Genomic DNA, 21,360 nt, shown 5'->3' on the forward strand with positions numbered 1-21,360 from the left:
ATATTGCGAACGAGGATTCGCGCACGGGCGCCGATGAACCCGCGTCAACGCGGGATGTCCAGTAAGACTTATCGTTTAGAGAAAAAAGAACACGTAACAAGGATTTTATAGGCGAACCAGCGAAAGGATCATTGTCGATGTCTGTCCCGGCAGACAACAGTGAATCGTGACCCGACGAACGAATACGGTCAGGCCGTCCATCGAGACAGAGTGGGCGCCAAAAAAAACTCCTGTGCGAATTTTTGCGAATATGTATGCAGCCAAAATAGATTTTCTGCGATGCACGTCGCGGCCAAAAGCCGCGAACGACGACCTTATCCACCATTCACGGACCCATCGTCCAGCTGTATATTGCGAACGAGAATTCGCGCAAGGGCGCCGACGAACCCGCGTCAACGCGAGAAGTCCAGCAAGACTTATCATTTAGAGAAAAAAGAACACGTAACATGGATTCTATAGGCGAACCTGCGAAAGGATCATTGTCGATGTCTGTCTTGGCAGACAACAGCGAATTCGTGACCCGACGAACGAATGCCGGTCAGGCTGTCCATCGAGACAGACTGGGCGCCCCAAAAAACTCCTGCGCGGATTTTTGTGAATATGTAGGCCGCAAAAATGGATTTCCTGCGATGCACGTCGCGCCCAAGAGTCGCGAACGACGACCTTGTCCGCCGTTCATGGACCCCTCGTCCAGCTGTATATTGCGAACGAGGATTCGGGCACGGGCGCCGACGAACCCGTGTCAACGCGAGAAGTCCAGTAAGACTTATCATTTAGAGAAAAGAGAACACGTAACAAGATTTCTATAGGTGAACCTGCGAAATGATCATTGTCGATGTCTGTCCCGGCAGACAACAACGAATTCGTGACCCGACGTACGAATGCCGGTCAGGCCTTCCATCGAGACAGAGTGCGCGCCCCAAAAAACTCATGCGCAGATTTTCGCGAATATGTAAGCAGAAAAAATGGATTTCCTGCGATGCACGTCGCAACCAAAAGTCGCGAACGACGACTTTGTCCGCGGTTCACGGACCCTTCGTCCAGCCGTATATTGCGAACAAGGATTCGCGCACGGGCGCCGACGAACCCGCGTCAACGCGAGAAGTCCAGTAAGACTTATCGTTTAGAGAAAAGAGAACACGTAACAAGGATTCTATAGGCGAACCTGCGAAAGGATCATTGTCGATGTCTGTCCCGGCAAACAACAACGAATTCGTGGTCCGACGTTCGAATGCCGGTCAGGCCGTCCATCGAGACAAAATGGGCGCCCCAAAAAACTCATGCGGGAATTTTCGTGAATATGTAGGCAACAAAAATGGATTTCCTGCGATGCACATAGCGGCCAAAAGTCGCGAACGACGACCTTGTCCGCCGTTCACAAACCCGAATTTAAAAATAAAAATTTTAAAAAAAGTAATTTATTATTATTGTTGAATTTCTTTATTCAATTTATTTTTATGGTACAATTTTTTTCTTTTATAAATATTATAAAAATATAATATATTATATAAATATTATATTTTATATTATTAATTGGTATGATTATCAATATCTAATATAAAAAATATAAGATTATTTTAATTTTTTTTTACTTTATTTATATTATATTTTAATAAAATATTAATATTTTTAAATTTTTATTTTTATTTTTTTAACTTTATTTATATTTACATTTCGATGTAATAATAATTTTTTTTTTATTTTTTTTAAAAAAAAAACGGATAGATATAATAGAGAACGGAAGAAATTGTTATAAAGAAAAATAGTTTAGCAGAGTCAAACAAACAAATTCAGAATATATACGTAGTCCTCCGCCCACTGTGCGTTTCCCAACGCAATGAAATGAAAGTAACTTCCGTTGGTTCTATCTGATCTGATCTAGCCGCAGACTCTCCAACATTTCTTATTAGGTATCAATATATATAAATAAAATCCACAAAAATATCTGCGCAGGGTCACGGATACGGATTTGGATACGGAAACGGATGCAGATGTGATTGATGCTCCTTCATGTTCATGCCCACGATAGATGGTGAAAGCCTTCTTGACAACGAAACAAAACTGTTTTTTTCTGCCCTAACCCCTCAATTCTCTCCGCCTTCGCATCTAACCCACCCAACCCCCACTCACCCCCCTTTCCTCACCAGAATTTCAATTTCAATTTCAATTTTGCAGATAGATTAATACCCCCAAATCGCTCAACCTCTTCAATCAATCCGTATATATACATATATGTATGTATGTATATAGGCGAGTGTAAGTGTTCGAATTCTCGAGCATTGGAAACCTATTAATTCGGAATTAATTTTGTTGTTCTTCGATTTTTGAAATTGATTCCATCCCAATTCTATATACGCCCTCTTCCTATCCAAGCCTTTGATTTCTCTGCATACACTGGAATTGAATTGAGCCTGAGAAATTCGGGATTGGAATCGACACGCCCAAAATTAATTGTTTTTGTTCTTGCGCACCACCTGTTTGTTGATTTACCTGATGGGTAGATGAGTGTCCGATGGTTTGTTGATTTATGAGACAGGACTTCGATTCTGTTCCCGCACGCAGGTAAAGCTTGGGAAAGTTCTTCCCATTTCTGGTTATGAAGATTGAGTTGCTATCGTTTATAATTTGCTTGAAAGCTTTTTTGGGCTTTGATTATATGATGATGATTTTCTGGACTTAATACTGAGTATTTAATAATTTGTCACTCTGATTTTTCTATAATTTTGTAGGGCACTGTTGTGAGTTAAAAATAGCAGCAACTGAATTGGAGACTTAGCTATGTTAGCTTTGAACAGAAACTGTATCTGTTTGATCAATTGTTTCTTCCATTTTTCCGAATGGCATCCCCTGGAATAGTGTGTTCGATTGGTAGTTCAAAGCCCACTTTGGCAATTCCTTCGAACAAAGGAACAAGGTTTTTAACTTGTGATTGCTTGTTTTAATTAGGAAACATTGAAGTTTATGCTTTAAGGTGATAATTTAAGGTTCTAAAGTTTGATTTTGATTGTTACAGGTTTGCCTGATGCGTGGCTTTGCTTTTTGATCGTTTGCTTTAGGTTTTATGTTCAAGCTTGTTAGTTTTGTCGTGTAGCTTATTGACAGTTGAAGAAGTGTTTTGATTGAGAAAGTGAAGAAATGGGCTGTTGTGAATGTTTTGGTTTCTTGTTTACGAGGAAGCTGAAGAAGGCACCGACTGTTGGTAGGGGCATGTGCACAAGTGCTTCTCAGGAGTGTTTGTTGGATGATGAAGACGACGAGGATATGGAAGAAGGAGATGAGGACGATAGGTTTTCTAATGGTGATATGACAAGTACTGGAAATGGTGAAGAGTCTGATTTTCACACCTCATCGAAAAAATCTGAGGAGATTCTAATGCATCGAATAGACCAAGGATTGATATGCAGGGAATTTCTTGTTAAGGAAACGAGTACTCTTGTACGCTCCGAGGTGAGGTTTTGGGGACGATCCTTTTGATTTTTTTATTTTTTTTCAATTTTTGCTGCATTGAGTATAATTGCTGATTTCCCAGGACGAATATGGAAATAAAACTGTTAATGAATATGTCCGTGAACGAAAGGTTGGTGCAGGCAGCTATGGAAAAGTGGTGAGCATATTGCTGATAATATCGTCTTCTGAATTTTGCCAATGATATTAGCATTTAACCTCAAGTCATTGAAATGTTCAGGTTCTCTATCGAAGTCGCATTGATGGAAAACATTATGCAATAAAAGTATACCTTCTGCGGTGCCTACTCAAGCATTCTTGTGTTATTACTGTACAGAAATGTTATTTTATGTTTGATGCAAAATGCTTATATTATGAAGAGTGGAGGCTTCTTTTATTAAAGTTGTGTTGTGGTCATACTGATCGAGGCATAATGACCGAACATGTGAAATATTTTAAAAAGGGAAATGCTTATTGAAAATGATAACTTGGCATTATAACCTCTTATAGTGTTTGGACAGGCGTTTCACAAGTCTCATTTGTTGAAGTTACGGGTGGCTCCTTCGGAAACTGCAATGACTGATGTTTTGCGTGAGGTAATTTATAATTACTCTTTTATTTTATGCTTTTTGTGCTCATAAAATTTGTCAGGTTGTGGTTGCTTGGAACAAGGCCTAATAATCTGTGTGCGTGTGTGTGAGATACAAAATTATGAGATATGGTGTATTTATGTTTTGTTTTATTACATATCTTCTTGCAAATAAAATAAGATAAAGAACACACAATTTCATGTATATACGATGGTAAACATTAGTACATAATTCTTATGGTGTGTTTGTTTGAGGGTTTGAAGTTTTGAATAGTAAAATTTTAAATTTAAATATTTGCTTGATATGATATAAATATTTGCTGATATAATGTTTTGAATTAATTTTTGATGTAATATAAAAAATAAAAAATAAGTGTTTGATTCGATAATTTTTGAAAAAAATTAATTGAATAGTAAAAAATCTGTAAAAATCCACAGAAGAACATAACCTACGAGAAGTCCATTGCTATTGTCTCCTCCCTAATATGGCTTTATAGATGATAGATAATGATGTCAGCTTATTCGATCATGCTCTAGCCCCAGTGGCAAGTTCGTTTCTGATATAGTTGTTTTAGATCATTTTAGCTCTATATTAATCATCCTGTTTATTCACTCGGAGGCCAATGCTTTGTTTGCGTTATCTGAGCTTCATATATGCCATTGCAGGTTTTAATCATGAAAGTGTTGAGCCATCCCAATATAGTCAACCTAATCGAGGTTATTGATGACCCCTCTACCGATCACTTCTATATGGGTATTATTTGTTATTTCACTCCTGCATTGATTCTTTCTGAAAACATAGGTTGTTTTACTCTCATTCTGATCTCAAAGTTACATGTTCAGTTCTTGAATATGTCGAAGACAAGTGGGTTTGTGATGGCGCCGGTCCTCCAGGCGGTCTAGGAGAAAATACTGCCCGGAAGTATTTACGGGATGTCGTCGCTGGTTTGATGTATCTTCACGCCCATGTATGGTGCTAAGGCCATTTCTTTTCAGTTTCACTAGTCATTTTGGTATCACTTTCCTACCTATATAATCCGTCATTTTCGTCGTGGTCCTTTCTATAATGGAATAAGCTGAACGTATGTTTTATGCTTACGATCTTGAGGAGTATATTAGAACGTACATTAAGAATTAATATAGATTAACTGTAGAAGTTTGTAATTTCAAAAGAACTATTGTGAAAAATATATGTTAAATCACTTTGTGTTCTTTTTAATGCTATTTGCATTTCGATGCACGGCGTATTTGCACATTATTTTTCCCAAGGTTTTATATTTGGCTAATTTTACGGAGCCCTAACTTACTGGTAACCCATACACTAAATTTGAGTTTAACATTCCTCAGGTGGTGTTATTTAGTAGCAATGTCATAATTCGTATGCCGAACTTTTGTGGAGAAATTTATATATTATAAACCTATGTAGTCCTGAAAATTTTTCTCACTTTTTCCCCATTAACCTTAGTTTCATGGTTTCCGTCAAATATAGTGCATGAAGATATTAAATTGTTCTTACCGTTGCTTCTGTAAACCTTATTATCTACTTACAAATCCGTATTTGTTATGCAACTGACAGAATATAGTGCACGGAGATATTAAACCCGACAATTTATTAGTTACTGGTTCCGGCACAGTCAAGATTGCTGATTTCAGTGTCAGTCAAGTTTTCGAGGTATATTACTTTTCTCAGTTAAATTGCGCAGCTCTCAAATTTACATCAGTGTGTGATTTAAGTCTTTGTGGGAGAGGGAAACTCGTTGAAATCGTGATGTTGGACTTTGAAAGATTAAATGAATTTAATATGCATATATTGCCTGTAATATTGTGAAATATAAGTCCCTTCATATCATATCATCGTATACAAATATTCTAATCTTATGTTTATGGTAGTGTATAGGCCATTATGCATTCTATTTTCAGCCTATAATTTTAGTTCCATTCATTCTTTTAAAGATCAATTTATTGAGCTGTTGTTTCCCATGGAAAGAAGTATTCGATCTTTTTGAAGTAATTTAGCATAAAAATTTACTATCTTAGATCTGCTGTATACGAAAAAAAAAAACAAACAAATAAAATCAGATGGACAAACTACTTGCGGATTATTCAGGTAAACTGTACTCAATTCTTATTAATATGATTTGATTTTTCCAAATCTAAGCGAATATAAATTTACATCTCTTGTACTATGTTCTTCCTGTTCCTTGTCACTTCTACTTTCAACACTTGAAAATGAACTCCCCACTCGTCTCAGCAACTTTTTCCGAGCTACCTTTACCTGTACATAAGTCCAACTATGGCTACGAAAAGTTGTTTTTTTTCATTCCTTGATTGTTTCTAAACTTCTAACAACTGTTTGATTATTCTTAAGTTCCACTTTTATGTGTAGGATGATAATGACGTGCTACGCCGTTCTCCCGGCACTCCCGTGTTTACTGCACCCGAATGCTGTTCAGGTCAGTGCTTTTGATTATTTATTGAGAGGCTCTACGCCGCCTACAAGTTATAAATAATCCATCTTCCCCACAGGCATAACATACCGCGGAAAAGCTGCTGACACTTGGGCAGTTGGAGTCACGCTGTACTGTTTGGTTCTAGGAACGTACCCCTTCCTCGGAGAGACGTTACAGGATACCTATGACAAGGTTGATTCTTATTTCTTGGGTTAAAATTCACATATACTGTTGCGGTAAAACTGTTAAACGAGCCGAGCGAGCTCGAGTATTTGTTGTTCGAGCTTGACTTGAACATACTATCAGTACATATTTGGTTGGCTCGTTTTAAGATTGGAGCTAAAATGGTAACTCGAGCTCGGCTCGCTAGTTGGTCTTGAGCTTGAGTTTGGCTGACAAAGCTCGAACTTGGGTTCAACTCAAATTTCATACATATTATATATAATTTTAATATGAAAATTAACTAAATATAATTATATTTGCAATTTATTATAATAAAATATTTAAATTTCATTGATAGATGTAACTTTTGACATACAATATATATATAAAAAATAATATAAATATAGCATTTTTAACGAGTTCAATCGAGTTATCCACGAATAAACCTCGAGCTTGGCTCATTTACGGAAATAATAATTCTCAAGCTCGAATTTGGCTCGATTATCTCTATAAAAGAGGTGAGATGAGCCGAGTCGAGCTTGTCTGGTGAGCTACTCGATTTGTTTAACCGTTCTAGTTGCGGCGTACTTTTGTTGTAATTACTAACAATTCTTTTTGTTTCGTCCCTCAGATAGTCAACAACTCATTGTTGCTCCCAGATGAGATGAACCCTCTCTTGAAGGATCTGCTCGAGGGCCTCCTCTGCAAAGGTGCGTTTGCCCGTCTTTTTTTTTTAGTAAGTTTTGATTTTCTTGGGCAGTTTGATTATCGATTTTCTTGTTCCCAGATCCACTGCAACGAATGACACTGGACAATGTTTCCGAGCATGCCTGGGTCGTCGGTGAAGAAGGGCCGATCCCTCAGTACTCGTGCTGGTGCAAGCGCAACTGGCAACCGATAGTTCTGAACGCTGAGGCGTACTCTGATTAGGTATCTCGATTTTCATATTCGCGGTCGTTTGTGCATTGTTCTGATTAGAAAATGAAGCCGTTACTCGAGGGCGAGGTTATTTGGTTTTTCAGGATGTCAGGCACACATAGATCTCATAGACTTTGCTTTGATATTTTTCGAGTTTTTGTTTTTGTTTTTTTTGTTTTAGCCACTCGAAGTTTAGATTGGAGTAGATTTTCGTTCACGATATCGACAATCTTAACCTTGTCCCGGAGTGAAAATTTATACAATGTTCTCATGTTGTTGTGGATTACTTTGTTAGCCGTTAGAATTTAAATCCGCTTGTTATATTAATACAAATTGTATGTTGTTTGTACTTATAGTTATATAAAAAATATACGATAGTGCTGTCAATATTGTGCTAAATTATAAAATTAGTATTGTCATGTTAGAATGATAGGAGAATTTTGCATCGACTATGGATGCTTATAGTGATAGTAATCATGTGGAATTGCAATATTGAGGCTATGTTTATATAAAAAAATTTAAGTTTTGATAGCATTCATTTATCTAAAGTGGCCTTAAGAATTTGTAGAAGTTTAACATACAATTTTTCAGTCTCTATGAACATTGAATAAAATAAAATAAAATTCTATAGTACAGTACACAAAGTAGATGTTGTGTGCCTGTAAAAAAAAATAAAAATAATAATGATATATTTGTAATTTAGATAAAAGTTAAAAAATATTTTATTATTAATGTATAATTATATATTTTTTTTTAAAAAAAGTACATTGACGTTTTATTATTGATGTATGATTATTTTAAGGAAATACTATATATTTATATTTATAACAATAGGGGTTTAAATAATGGTAATTTTAATTACAAATAAAACCAAACTGATTTATTTTTTTATATATATTTTTTTCATTCTTTATTTACATAGCTACAATTTTTTAAATATGTACTAAATTGGTATAAAAAATAAATGACTTTTAGAATCAGGTCAAAAATATATATTAATATCATATTCATATTGACCGAGAAAAAAAAATATATACTATTTTATAACATTTAATTTAAAATATTATTACATGAAACCAAACAAATTAAACATACAAACCCATATTATTTTGTTATATAAAGTATTTGAGAGTTTAATTTACAGTTAAAAATAATTATTTTATACCATATAAATACATATTAATATTACTATAAATTAATTTCTAATATAATATAATATAAAATAAATATAAATATTTTATTTTTAATATAATTTTATTTGAATACTAAAACTCACATAAATATTTGAATATTTTTAAATATAAGACCAGAGCCTCCCCTGAACACACGTGCGACAGAGTCGAGTATCTGACAATTGCACGTCCATGGAACTCACTCTCACCAAAACCCTAACTCCGCCTGCAATGGAAGAAACCGCCAATTCCTCCGACCAATCATCGATTCCAATGGAAAACACCTCTCCTTCTTCCCCCGCCGATCCCAATCCCAATCCGTCGGAGAAGCGAAAGCGAGAGTCAGAACCAGAACCGGAGCCGGAAACCACCTGCGACCCGCCGCCGCCGCCGCAGCAGCACTATCTGTGGAAAACTACTCTCTGCTCATACTTTAGAAGAACTGGCGGTACGTGCAGCCACGGCGAATCCTGCAGGTACGCCCACGGAGAGGCGGAGCTGCGGCCGCGCCCCGACAACACCTGGGACCCTACTTCCGATAGGGCGAAGAAGATGGCAAGGACCGACGAGAAGGAGCCGGCGGAGGAGAAGCCGGCGGATGTCGGCGTAATGATGACGGATGCATTGGAGGCTGAGGGAGAAGAGTCCTCTTCGGGATTGTCTAAATGCTTCGTAAATTTGCCGATGAAGTGGGGTGCCGATAATCTGAGGAGCTTTCTCGGCCAACAGGTTTGAAATCTATTGGCTCATTTGATTTGTTCGATTCAGTAATTGCAAATTTGGAGCAGTCAAAAGTTCAAAACACATTTTTAGATTTGCATATCTCTGCAAAACAGCATTTTTGGTCTTACAATAGGTCATTTCGGGGTTGTTTGGTTATGATGTAAGTTCGGATATTTTATTTGATTTTTGATATAAATAGTATTTTGATATTAATATTATGTGATAGTAAAAAATGCATTTTTATTTTTAGCGGTACCGGCTGAATGTAAAATTGATTTGAAATTGTAATCAAACACACCTTTCCCGAGGTTTGAAGTTTGCGGGCTAAAAAACTTTGAAGCAAACAACTATTTTTACATTTGAAACATCATATTATATAATTAATTTAAAATTTTAGTATTCAAAACCAAAACTAAGAACCCAAACCCCACAAACAAACACAAAGCTAAACATATGTCTGGAGTTTCTATGGGTAATTCTGGGCAATGAATTTATTTTTATAGGAATAGTGAGGATTGCATTGTAATTAAATGAAAAAAAATCTCAAGAACTTAAAGAACATAGCTATATTTATGGCTAATTTCTTGGTAATGTGGCAATAATAAGAATTGTGGTGGACTGCTGTTGATGATCAATGGATTTTGGGACTTAATTTAAAATGTAACTGACAAGAAATATTTTTATGAATGCGTGTTATGTATTTTGTGTTTAAACAGTGGTTTCACAAGATGTTTTGCGGTAGAAAATAGTGTATTCTTTTTTATAGAAATCGTGGGGACTGAATGTAAACCGAAAAAAATCTCAAAAAGAATGCAGCCTATGAGTTTGTCTTTTTCTTTTTTCTTTTTTGTTTCGATGTTTTTTTAAGTGAAATAATTGTTGGGTATGATGGTTCGAATGAAAAATGGGTGTTGGGTATAATTATTTTTGGAGGGAAATTAGTAGATTCAGTAGTAAAAATTAGGTATATAAAAGATTGAATAGTAAAAATAGGGATAAAATACAGTAGATTCGAGTAGTTGTTGAGTTGGCATAATATATATATATATATATCTATATATATAAATATATTTCTCTAATGTGAAATAAAATTTGTCACTTCAGGGCATTCTGTTTAAATCAGCTAAGAAGAAGAAAGGCATGATTGTTGGATTTGTTACTTTCGAAAATGCAGCACAAGTCAAAAAAGCTGTGGAGGTAAGTGTAGGAATTTTAACACTTTTATGAAGCCTGAAATTTCTTCTAATAGTCGATGTGTTACAGGAGCTTGATGGGAAGACAGTTGGCAACAACAGAACTTTAAAGGTTTCAGATGTAATCCCTCGTGCGTTTGAGCAAAATAACAAAGCTGCATTGTCTAGCCGTTCCACCAGCGAAACTGAAAAGTTATCTGGAGACGGTGAGGTAACCGAGTCTACCAACAATGATGAGGTTGATGATGATGGAAATTTAGTCAGTGGTTCGGTTGCTAAGGGTAGAAGTGCCCGTGATGTAGTGACTCCTCTTGCTCACATGTCCTATTCGGATCAGCTAGAGCACAAGAAGAACTCTCTGGCGCAAATTCTCAAACGATTAGTTAGTAAACTGATTCCTCATTTTCCCTTGTTGTCGAAAAGAATCTTAAATATTTTTATCTGATTTGTTTCGATTATTAGTTTGAGCTTGGGGTCATGAATTTGTGATTGCAGACTCGTAATGCGCGCAAGGCTTGTCCACAAGGTGTTTCGCTTCCTGGATGGATTCTTAAAGCGAGGGAAATAGGTTATGCTCTGCTGTATCTAAGAAGTTGATTGAAATGGTTATTCATTTTGCTGATTAACTATGACGTTGATATGCCATGTTAATTGTATTTATTCATCTACCGGTTGTCGCACCTTTAAGCTCTTACAGTGATGGCTTACTCAAATGTTTGTTTTAACTTTTGACGTTCAGGTGGCCTTCCTTGCAAGTTGGAGGGTATAATCGAATCACCTATTGTTAATGGATATCGGAACAAATGTGAATTCTCTGTTGGGTGTTCCTTGCAGGGAAAACGTACAGTTGGATTTTTACTTGGGAATTTCAGGTGGCCTGAGATTAACAAGCAAAATTATTTCAGTTTCGCTTTTAGTCTTTTACACTTAATAAGAGTTAGAGTATTCATGTAGGGAAGGCATAACTGCTGTTGAGGAACCGGTCGACTGTCCGAATGTTTCCAGAATTGCTTGCAAATATGCTGGTATCTTCCAGGAGTTTTTGCAGCAGTCAAAATTGCCTGTATGGAACAGATTGAACAATACTGGATTCTGGCGTCAACTCACGGTACATGGATTCTATACATGAGACAATTTTACATTTGGATGCATTTTCGAGTGCTTTTGTGTGAAATGATGAGTGTTTGTAGTTTTGAATAGTAATGTTCTTTTTTCTTAATAATATATTTGATTTGAATTAAAATATGATCGAGTACAATGATATGATTGGGTAAGATTGATGGTTAGTTATAAGGTGTGGGGTAAAGGATTTGTGAGTGTAAAAAGTTTACAATTTTAATTTGAAAAAGTGAATAATGATTAATGATTTTTTAAGTATTAATTTTTATGTTTTATTTGTTAATTTGAAGTGAGGGGAATTTGTAATTTTGTGAAAGTTATGTTTGGTGGATTAGTTGTTTTCAATTTCTCTTGTTTGAACAATGTAAATCTAAACATGGAATTCGAATGTTGAGCGAAGTCCTCTTGTAGATAATTAAATGGAAACTGAATATATGTGACCCGATATTAAAGAGGGGGAAAAAGAGTAATCCTTGCATTGCATTCTATTCACTTATGAACTAGAAAATAAACAATACCTCCTTAAGTGACCGTTGACAATGTTTCTAAATAGGTTCGTGAAGGCAGGGGACCTTGTGCAGTGGCTGAGGTCGGCGATCCCGAGTCTGGTATTTCAGAGGTTATGCTGGTTGTTCAGGTTCATATTATATAGCCTCTTTTGAATTTCATACTTTCAACACGATCACTTTGAACGGTATCTTCCAAGTCATCTGTTATTAGCACACAAGTAGGACAAATATTTCAAGAAGTTTATTTCCAGTGTCCTCGATACAAAGTTTGGGGCTGTTGATAATCAGTCAAAAAACATTCATTGTTTTTTTAATTTTATAATGCAGGTTTGTACAGTAAGTTTTGAAGATGGAGAGGTTAATGATGAACTTCAACGATTGGCACAAGCATTTTCTGTGGGATCTAGTTCGGAATCTCCTTCTTTGCCTCTAACAGCACTTGTAATTCAGGTAAGAATCATAAGCAAATGTTACATTTGTTTTGTAGCATCTGCTTATAATTTTGTTTTGTATTGGGGATTTTATGTTTCTCCCTAGAGTTGACTTTTTAAGTTGGATTAGATATAATTGTTGTACCAATTGCTTGCGAAATTTGATAAACATAGCTCGATCAAATCCATTAGTTCCTAGTTTGCGTGAACAAAATGATATATATATATATATATTGTAATATGTTGGGTATGCTTTTTAGCTTCAAGGAGATAATTGGAAGGATGTTAAATGCATCTACCTTGAAACTTTAACTTCGAATAATGTTGTGTAATGTTTTACAATATCAAATATCCCCTCTACAAAAATCGTACCAATATTCCTATGTGCTACATGCAGGATCATACAGGAATATCAAATGCTGCACCATCTGATGTCCCTTTGAAAGCTGTGTATATTCGTAACGAAAGTAACTCCGGGCTTGATGTGGTTGATGAACTTGTAGAACCAAGAGTCCATGATCACCTGAGTAATCTTCGGTTTTCCATTTCTCCATCAGCCTTCTTCCAGGTTTAACCTGATGATTTTCCAATTTGATGTGTATAGTTATATTCAACACCCTTTCTTATTACCAATGAATGAAAAAAAACATAATAATAACAATAATAAAAGTGGCGTGAAAAAATTTGTTATACCATCTAAATCTGTATTTCTTTGATCAGGTTAACACCCTTGCAGCTGATAAATTGTATTCACTTGCTGGGGACTGGGCTGGACTTAATTCCGACACCTTACTCTTTGATATATGCTGTGGGACGGGGACAATTGGCCTGACTTTAGCCCATCGTGTTGGTATGGTAATGGCATAACCCATTCTAAGCATATTTTTCATTCTTTGTGTAGCCTAAATGGACTGGTTGTGTACGAATTAGATTAAATTATTTTAGTATAAAATATTTAGATGATTATTGAAGCCTCGCATTGTATTTGATTGGTATATACTTGTGTCATTTGGAAATTCGAAATTGGAATGTTATTGAACTTGAAGAGAAAATACCAACAAGATTTCTTCTCACGAAATTTAAGAATCCTCTATTGCTTTTAGAGATTTCTGAAGTACACACTTTGAGCCATAGTTTAATAATGTTATTGGTGGTCGGATTGAGCCAAGTTCAACAATATTTGCTCGGTGATCTCAGTCGATATTGGATTTTGTTGTATATAATATATATATATTGAATTTGAAATGGGAGTCTTCAATCTCAGAAATACTCAAAGCTGTGTTTGTATTGATTTCGATGAAAAATTCCATTCCAAGTATGAAGTTTTCAAAATTTGGATTTTATTTTGTAATTGATTGGTAACTCGGGTTCTTTGAAAGGGTCCTGTCAGTTGAATCATGTTAAACATTCTCTCCCTTCATGTATGCTCTGTTACAGAAAATAATTCCAGCTTCCGATTTCTTCAGGTTGTAGGTGTTGAAATGAATGCTTCCGCCGTTGCAGATGCCCAAAGAAATGCAGAAATTAACAGCATAAAAAATTGTCGATTTGTCTGTGGAAAGGTCAGAATTTACTCTTTGGTTAAAACCAAGCAAATAATACCTCACTATGTTACCATTTTCTTGAAAAAGAATTTTCCATTTCATTTTCTTTGGATCGGATAATGATTATTGATAATATATTTGTTGATCAACTCTGTTTCTGTATTATTAGGCTGAAAATGTTATCGGGTCGCTGATGAAAGAATACCTATCTTTACCTCAAAAACAAGACGATATCAGCGATACAACTCAGATTGCAGAAACTGAAGCTGTTTCTGCCGAAGAAAATGTCGACTCTGCTGAAAAAGTGCTCGAAAAAGGATCTGACCCGACTGTTGACTGCAGTACGAAAGATGACAGCCATTTGGACGAGCACAACACTTCCACTACCAGTAATGTTCGCCAATTCAAGAATGTTGTTGCTATTGTGGATCCCCCACGAGTCGGGCTTCATCCCACTGTAAGTCATATAACTGTATATATTTTCACTGAGGCGGTCGTCTCTCTCTTTTCTTTTTGTTTTATATAATGCACTCATTGTGACGGCCATCGGGTTATTCTAAATCTTTTGTGGTTAAATGGACGCATGAAATTAAATCCTGAGTTTTTTTCCTAAACAAATCTTTGCTCATCTAGCTCTAGATTCATATCTTGAATTTATACTGTTGGCTAGAAGGCCCTGGGGTTTATTTATGCTCACTTTTCTTATTTGTCCGTGGTAAAAAAAAAAAAAAAATTCTTTTTTAGTAAAGAATCATACGTTATTAAAATCTATGCCCAACTCAAATGAACATATTTTTAGATGACGAAGTAGTTGTACTTTCGTATGGTGACCGTTATTTTTGTGCTGATGCATGCTTTTTGTATCCATCTATCTTTCTACCTATATATATATATAAATAATTTTGCAGTGATATCTTGTTCGATTCTAGCTAGATTTCTCGATTATTGATTGATTTATTTATTTCTTTATTCGGTGTGAATTCAGGTAATCAAAGTTCTTCGAACTCAAACTCGGCTGAGGAGGCTTGTGTAGGTCACGTTGTACTTTCTCTTGTTCTCAATATTACTATAAGCGCGCCAAATGTAATTTCTCCCTTCTTGCACAGTTACATTTCCTGTAACCCGGAAAGTCTAGTGGCAAATGCCATCGAGCTCTGCACGCCGTCATTGGTGGAGAAAGGTGAGAAGGGGAACAACAAGAACAACCGGGGATGGAAGAGTATGAGCAGCGCGGGGCTGGCTAGACAGAGAGTGAAGTCGATGCCTGTATCTGAGCCGTTTGTTCCCATCAAAGCCATGGCAGTCGACTTGTTTCCCCATACGCTGCACTGCGAATTAGTGATGCTCCTCGAGAGGTAAATATACCATTACTCGATGATACATTTTCGCCTAAATTAATTAGCGATGAATGACTCTGGAGTCGCTCCACATTTTTGTTGTTGCTCGTCGCATCGCATTCGACTTACGATTGTTTTTATTTATGCTACTATGTTCGAGATGTTAAACCTTTTTCTTCAGTGTAATTTTTAAAGGCATTGTTTACATAACAAATTATGGAATTTTGGCGCTATATTATTAAATATCAAATCAAATATATACGTATAGTTTTTAAAATGTCACATCAAAATAGTTCGAATTGAATTCAAAAATATTTATTTTGGTTTTGGTATTTTATTTTATTTTATTTTTTATAATATGAGAATTCGAAGCCGCTACTCGAAAATAATACGTATTAGATAAATCTCTGGTCGAAACTAATAATCATATATTTTGTTTGGATGTGATTCGCAGTAAAGCAGGTGAAATGTATATTTGGATAAATGTATTTTTATGTTTGGTACGAAAAAACAATATGTTTTGTGGTAAATATAATATATGGCCGTAGCTACAATAGTATTATGTTGAACAACACCCAATAAATTTATAAAAAAATACATGACATTATTATTGATAGACATATATTGTGATTATTTTTATACTGTATTAAAAAATAAAACACGGTGACGAAACTAAAAATAGATTTGAGTGAATAAATTGTCTACCATACTATTTTTTATTTTTTTATTTTAGGCTACAGAGAAGGTGTTGATAGAATGCATTTTTTATTACTATTATTATTAAATGTGAGTTTTATATTCAATGGAATTGTAGGTTTTATGTAAAAAGTGTAATTTTTATAAGGGTAAATTATATAATAGGGAAAAAAATCAATTCCAAATTGATAATTTTGGTCATAATATAATTTTTTTTTCAATTTTAGTGTTTATTATAAAAAATTAACGAAAATTACTCGTGTGGACGTAACAGAATTTGCCTTGACAGCTGACTTGGAAAGATTGGAACCGGGAAGATACTGTTGGAATTGGGCAAAATTTCCGCCCGAACCTAATATCCAACAAATTAGATCCGATAAAGCAAATCACACTGGGGGAATCATATGTGACAGATGGACTTGGAGCCACCCCATGCAGCAACACTATTCTATTTTATTGTTTGATCCTTCAAGAAGTAACTATTTTATTATTTGTCAATATCTCAAAATACATATGTCCAACTCAAATGATGAATATTCATTGATACCGCAAAGAATGAAGCAAATCAAAGAAGCAACAATGAATCAACCAAATGTGAGAAACTAATCTCTAGAAATTTCCTAATCCAATCTGCTGTGCGTCAAAATGCTACCGCTCCACAAAATATGAAACTCTATAAGATACATTCACACACACACATATATATATATATATAAAAAGATATTTACTTAGTATGTATGTGAATCATGCGTGCGTACTGCGTGCGATCTACAGATCTTCTCTCCGCGCGGAGTATCCGTACTGCGACCGCCGAATGTTACGCTGCCTCTTCCTGTACACCATCGCTCCGAGCATCAAAACGCCGGCCGCCGCAATGACGCCGATCGCCACGCCGGCCTTCTTTCCACCGTTCATTCCTCCGGATGACTCATCCGCTGTCAGATCTGCAGCACCGGACTCATGACGAACGTCTCCAGCCACAACCGGCGCCGGAGCCGGCGATCTCGAATCCTCCTCCTCTCCGCCTTCCGGAGACGGCGCAGGAGAACTCGAATTAAGCGATGGATCTGACGGAGCCGGCGCCGGCGCAGGCGCAGGCGGAGATTCAATTTGCGGCGACGGCGACGGAGCCTCCGGCGAAAAAAGCGCTGGTGCAGGCGAAGGCGAGGAAGAAGGGGAATATTCCGGCGAATGTAGGGAGAATGCGGAATGCGTGAAGAGGAGAGAAATGGCGGTTACGAGAGCAAAGGAAATATGAATAAGGGAAGAATTAGGTGCGGCCATTTTGTGCAAAGTGCAAACTGAAGTGCCCAAAAAGTAGTGTTTATATACTGACTTCAGAGTCAATACTGGCTCAAATTAATAAATTATTTATTTTATTGCTTGTAAATTAATTAATTAATTAAATTAGTATATATATATATATATATATATATATATACTCGGCCTGATTTGTCACTTTTTTGAATTATAAAGCAAAGGAAAGTATGCGTAAGGTTGAAGATGGAGTAACGAAAGCCTCAAACTTAGCTGACTTTGTTAAAGAAAAATTGTTTAAAAAAAAGTTATTCAAGGGAAAATTAATTATGTAATTTTGTGCCACGTAAACTAAAAAATACTCCCTCATTTCCCCCAAACACTCTGCAATATTTCCAAAATAAAAAATAATTAATTATAGTTAATCTCTACCCCACACTTTATCCGCTCACATCATCCAAATAAAAAAATAAAATATATATTTCTCTCTCCATTATATCACCTCATTTATAAATTATCCTACTTAAAACTACCCACCTAAAAACCCGTGCCAAAACCAAATATTTCACCATATTTGGGATGGAAGGAGTAATATTTTATCTATTTCATATATTTTATACCTGACATAACAAATATTAACACAATATATAGCATAACACATAATATAATTCCATGTGCCACAATATATGGTGTCCACACAACCGATATTTTTATATAACATATAATATGTTATTTGTCTTGTAACAAAATACTAATGGCTTCATATTAATGTGCTAATTTTGCCGTATGTTATTTATCTTGAATGCTAATTGTTTGGAGTGAGTATGCAAATTTGGTCAAAAAAAATACAGTCTTGATTTGACTAATCAGTACCCTAATCGCGATCATTAATCCATATTTTATATGTTATCAATTAAAAAATAAAACATGAATAATAATAATAATAATAACGACGACGACGACGACGATGACGAGGGAGGTGAGATGTTTGAGGGCCATCTTGGTTTGTTCTATTTGTGACTGTCTAACCGAACTACAGCTGATTTTTTACCTAATTCTTTTATATTTATTAGAATGTGTTATACTAATTATTTTTATTTATATCATCATTATAGGGTCTATTTAATTGTTTAATTCTTCTATATTTCTAAAATATCATTACATATGTAATCGACAAAAATTAACTTTCACATGATCGGTGTGTTTTAAGTCAATCGAAAAGTTAATGACAATGATTCTACGACTGACTTAAAAAATCTTTGGACTAGTCTCATAACAAAAGAAAATAACATAAAGAGAAGATTGGAATTCAATAAAATGCTGAATTTAGATATCGAGATGTATAAAATGAAGGTAACGATAGAAAGGCTAAAAAGTAAATATTCTAAAAAAAACTAAAGGTATAATAAAGAGGGGGAGCTACGGAGTTGATTTGAAAAAATCAGCAATGTATTGATTTTTCAAATCAGCACATGTAAAATATAAAAATAGCTTATACCTTTACTACAAACAAAATAACAAATAAATATGTTGTTTGTTTATAATTACAGCGTATATTGTATAAAAGTATGTCATATGCTAAAATCAACTGTTGTATGTGATGCGTGAGACTGTATCATATGTTGTTAGTTCATGTGTTTATTTGTATTAAATTAATATAAATATTGTGCTACCAATAGTAATATTATGTATTGTTTGTTCGCAGCACATTGAGTGTTGGTCAAACACAATACTGAATTTTAAGTTCAACATGGTAACCTAATTATAATAAAGATATAAATACTGAATTTTTGGGGTGTGGGTTGTCTTCTTCCCCATAATTTTATACCTTTTAACTTCATAAGTCTCATAAATATTACATTAAGTTACCCTAAATCGGCATCATCAACACATTTAAACAATTCAGACAACACTTGATAATATATTAAATATATGTTCTTACAATATATAATAGAATTTTACATAACGTAGTATATTATTAATTTCAGCATAATAAATATATTTATACAACACAATATATAAGTTGCATAACACATATTCTTGGGCATGGATCACCTGCTCAACATATGTTATACATGTAATTAACATATATTTATACATATCTCATCATATCTATAACACAACGTATGATATATTATATGTATGACATATATTGATTCGATTAAATAAGTACAATGTTGATTTGGCCGGATCACCGCAGAATCCACAGTCTAAATTTTTATACAACACAATATTATGCTGCAATATCAACAATAAATAGTATTTTTCATAACCTTATTTTTATTTAAATTGTTGATTGAAATTCAATTAGTACCGTAACCATTCCAACAAACCTCGATGAAACAATTCGATTTTCTAGTGACAACAATAAATAGTATTTTCATAACCTTATTTTTATCCAAAAAATTCTATACATATAATGTTCCTTCAAAAGAACATAAACTCTCAAGCTAATATATGTAAATATTTAAAATACGGGATAAGTTTCTCAACCCCAAATTATATTACTAATTTTCGGCATAAGAGCATATTAAAATTCCAAGTTGAGAAAACTAGGACACTCAATCGAGTATGTGAATGCAAACTAATATCGAATTTGGGACAACCTTGGCTATTGTCTTACAACATTAATCTTCGACATAAAACACGGCACATTGACGGCGAATTGTTGTAAGAAGCTGCTACAAGTCAAGAAAGAGATCAATGAAGGAACCAAGCTCATATCTCGATCTTGATCTTGATCTTGGTCGTGGCAATCCTCGACTTCCTCTTCCTTGATCGTCTCGAGTGTAAGAGAAGCCCGCGACGAATACGACGAGGGCTTTCGAGGGATCAAAATTGGGGCAGGAGCTCTCTCTATGTAGCCATAAAAATTACACATTTTCTTGTTCTTGTACATTATAGTAATCTATTGTTAGCTTTTCTTACATAAATTGGAGTTGTTCTTGCAAATATCACTCACTATATATAGAAAGGGGTGGGTGGGAAAATATCTGCCTGAAATCTTATTAGTTTCCTGAAATTAAGGTAAGAAGTTGTGGACGGTGGAGAGAGGTGCCACGTGTCCTGATATGATATTTAGATTCCTACGACAGAGGGACAAAATAGGGGTTTTGGTTTTTGGCTTTTTGTGTGACTAATTTTGTTTAGAAACTTCTATTTGGGGACACGTGTCTTGTTGTGGTAACGTGTGTTGGAATGGATGTTTTGAAAGTATCTTTTATTGGTTGGTGACCTAATAAATTATTGTGAGAATTGATGAGAGTTTATAGGTTTTTTTTTTTTTTTTTTTTTTTTTTTATGTTAGATGTGAAACGTTGCATTAATAATATAAAAATAATATTTTGTATTCGATTTTTTATAAACAAATAAATTATATATTTTTATTTTAATTAAAAGTATATTTTTTGCTATTTTTTATAACGCTAAACCAGTTAAAACTTATGTTGAAAAATATGAGATATAATTGGACGGAAAGGGACTATATGTTGTATGAGCGATGTATTGTCAATTTATTCATTATATGTGTATTGTTTTGAATTTATATTATGGATCCATGGGTTGTATCGAACAAATTTTATAAACAAAAATGCAAATTATTAGCATAAATGAATTAGTTCAAATAAACTCAAATTAATAATACCAAAATCGAAAAAAGAAAATTTAACACTAAGAATAATCAAGGTGTTAAAAATTTTGGGGGAAAATAATGAGATTGTGTTATTGACAATACAAAACAGACTCATAAACTCAAATCTAAGTAATCATCAAATCTAGATATAAATCTACTAAATCTAAAATTGAATATTTAGAATA

At 34.7% G+C, this 21,360-nt stretch overlaps 3 protein-coding genes across 9 annotated transcripts; 2 read left to right on the plus strand and 1 right to left on the minus strand.

Annotated features, from left to right (window-relative positions):
* Positions 1–1,840: 1,840 nt before the first annotated feature.
* Positions 1,841–7,849, plus strand: LOC127253713 (serine/threonine-protein kinase GRIK2-like). 5 transcript variants are annotated; one of them, XM_051278433.1, is made up of 13 exons: positions 1,841–2,562; positions 2,730–2,914; positions 3,014–3,447; positions 3,530–3,604; positions 3,686–3,730; positions 3,966–4,040; positions 4,700–4,787; positions 4,877–5,001; positions 5,610–5,705; positions 6,420–6,486; positions 6,560–6,675; positions 7,277–7,355; positions 7,433–7,849. In XM_051278433.1, the coding sequence occupies exons 3-13, from the start codon at positions 3,136–3,138 to the stop codon at positions 7,573–7,575; spliced, it is 1,221 nt and encodes a 406-aa protein (XP_051134390.1). In that variant the 5' UTR covers positions 1,841–2,562; positions 2,730–2,914; positions 3,014–3,135; the 3' UTR covers positions 7,576–7,849. The 5 variants fall into 5 exon arrangements, with proteins under 5 accessions (XP_051134390.1, XP_051134391.1, XP_051134394.1 ...); XM_051278434.1 differs by having other exon boundaries at positions 3,092–3,447; XM_051278437.1 differs by having other exon boundaries at positions 3,178–3,447.
* Positions 7,850–8,873: 1,024 nt separating this feature from the next.
* On the plus strand, positions 8,874–16,744 carry LOC127253739 (zinc finger CCCH domain-containing protein 24). Of its 3 annotated transcripts, none has more exons than XM_051278481.1 (15): positions 8,874–9,464; positions 10,563–10,655; positions 10,722–11,033; positions 11,147–11,219; positions 11,391–11,523; positions 11,606–11,759; positions 12,324–12,407; positions 12,607–12,729; positions 13,108–13,278; positions 13,431–13,565; positions 14,177–14,272; positions 14,424–14,711; positions 15,240–15,283; positions 15,361–15,609; positions 16,562–16,744. In XM_051278481.1, exons 1-15 carry the CDS (start codon positions 8,928–8,930, stop codon positions 16,578–16,580), a joined length of 2,511 nt encoding a protein of 836 aa, XP_051134438.1. In that variant the 5' UTR covers positions 8,874–8,927; the 3' UTR covers positions 16,581–16,744. The 3 variants fall into 3 exon arrangements, with proteins under 3 accessions (XP_051134438.1, XP_051134440.1, XP_051134439.1); XM_051278483.1 differs by having other exon boundaries at positions 16,577–16,744; XM_051278482.1 differs by lacking the exon at positions 16,562–16,744 and having other exon boundaries at positions 15,361–15,813.
* Positions 16,745–16,781: 37 nt separating this feature from the next.
* On the minus strand, positions 16,782–17,603 carry LOC127253740 (uncharacterized). The gene has a single exon (XM_051278484.1). It carries the CDS (start codon positions 17,569–17,571, stop codon positions 17,056–17,058), a length of 516 nt encoding a protein of 171 aa, XP_051134441.1. The 5' UTR covers positions 17,572–17,603; the 3' UTR covers positions 16,782–17,055.
* Positions 17,604–21,360: the final 3,757 nt, after the last annotated feature.

Source organism: Andrographis paniculata, unplaced genomic scaffold (genome assembly GCF_009805555.1).
Source record: "Andrographis paniculata isolate CXL003 unplaced genomic scaffold, ASM980555v1 Contig51END, whole genome shotgun sequence".
NCBI classification, from domain to species: Eukaryota; Viridiplantae; Streptophyta; class Magnoliopsida; order Lamiales; family Acanthaceae; genus Andrographis; species Andrographis paniculata.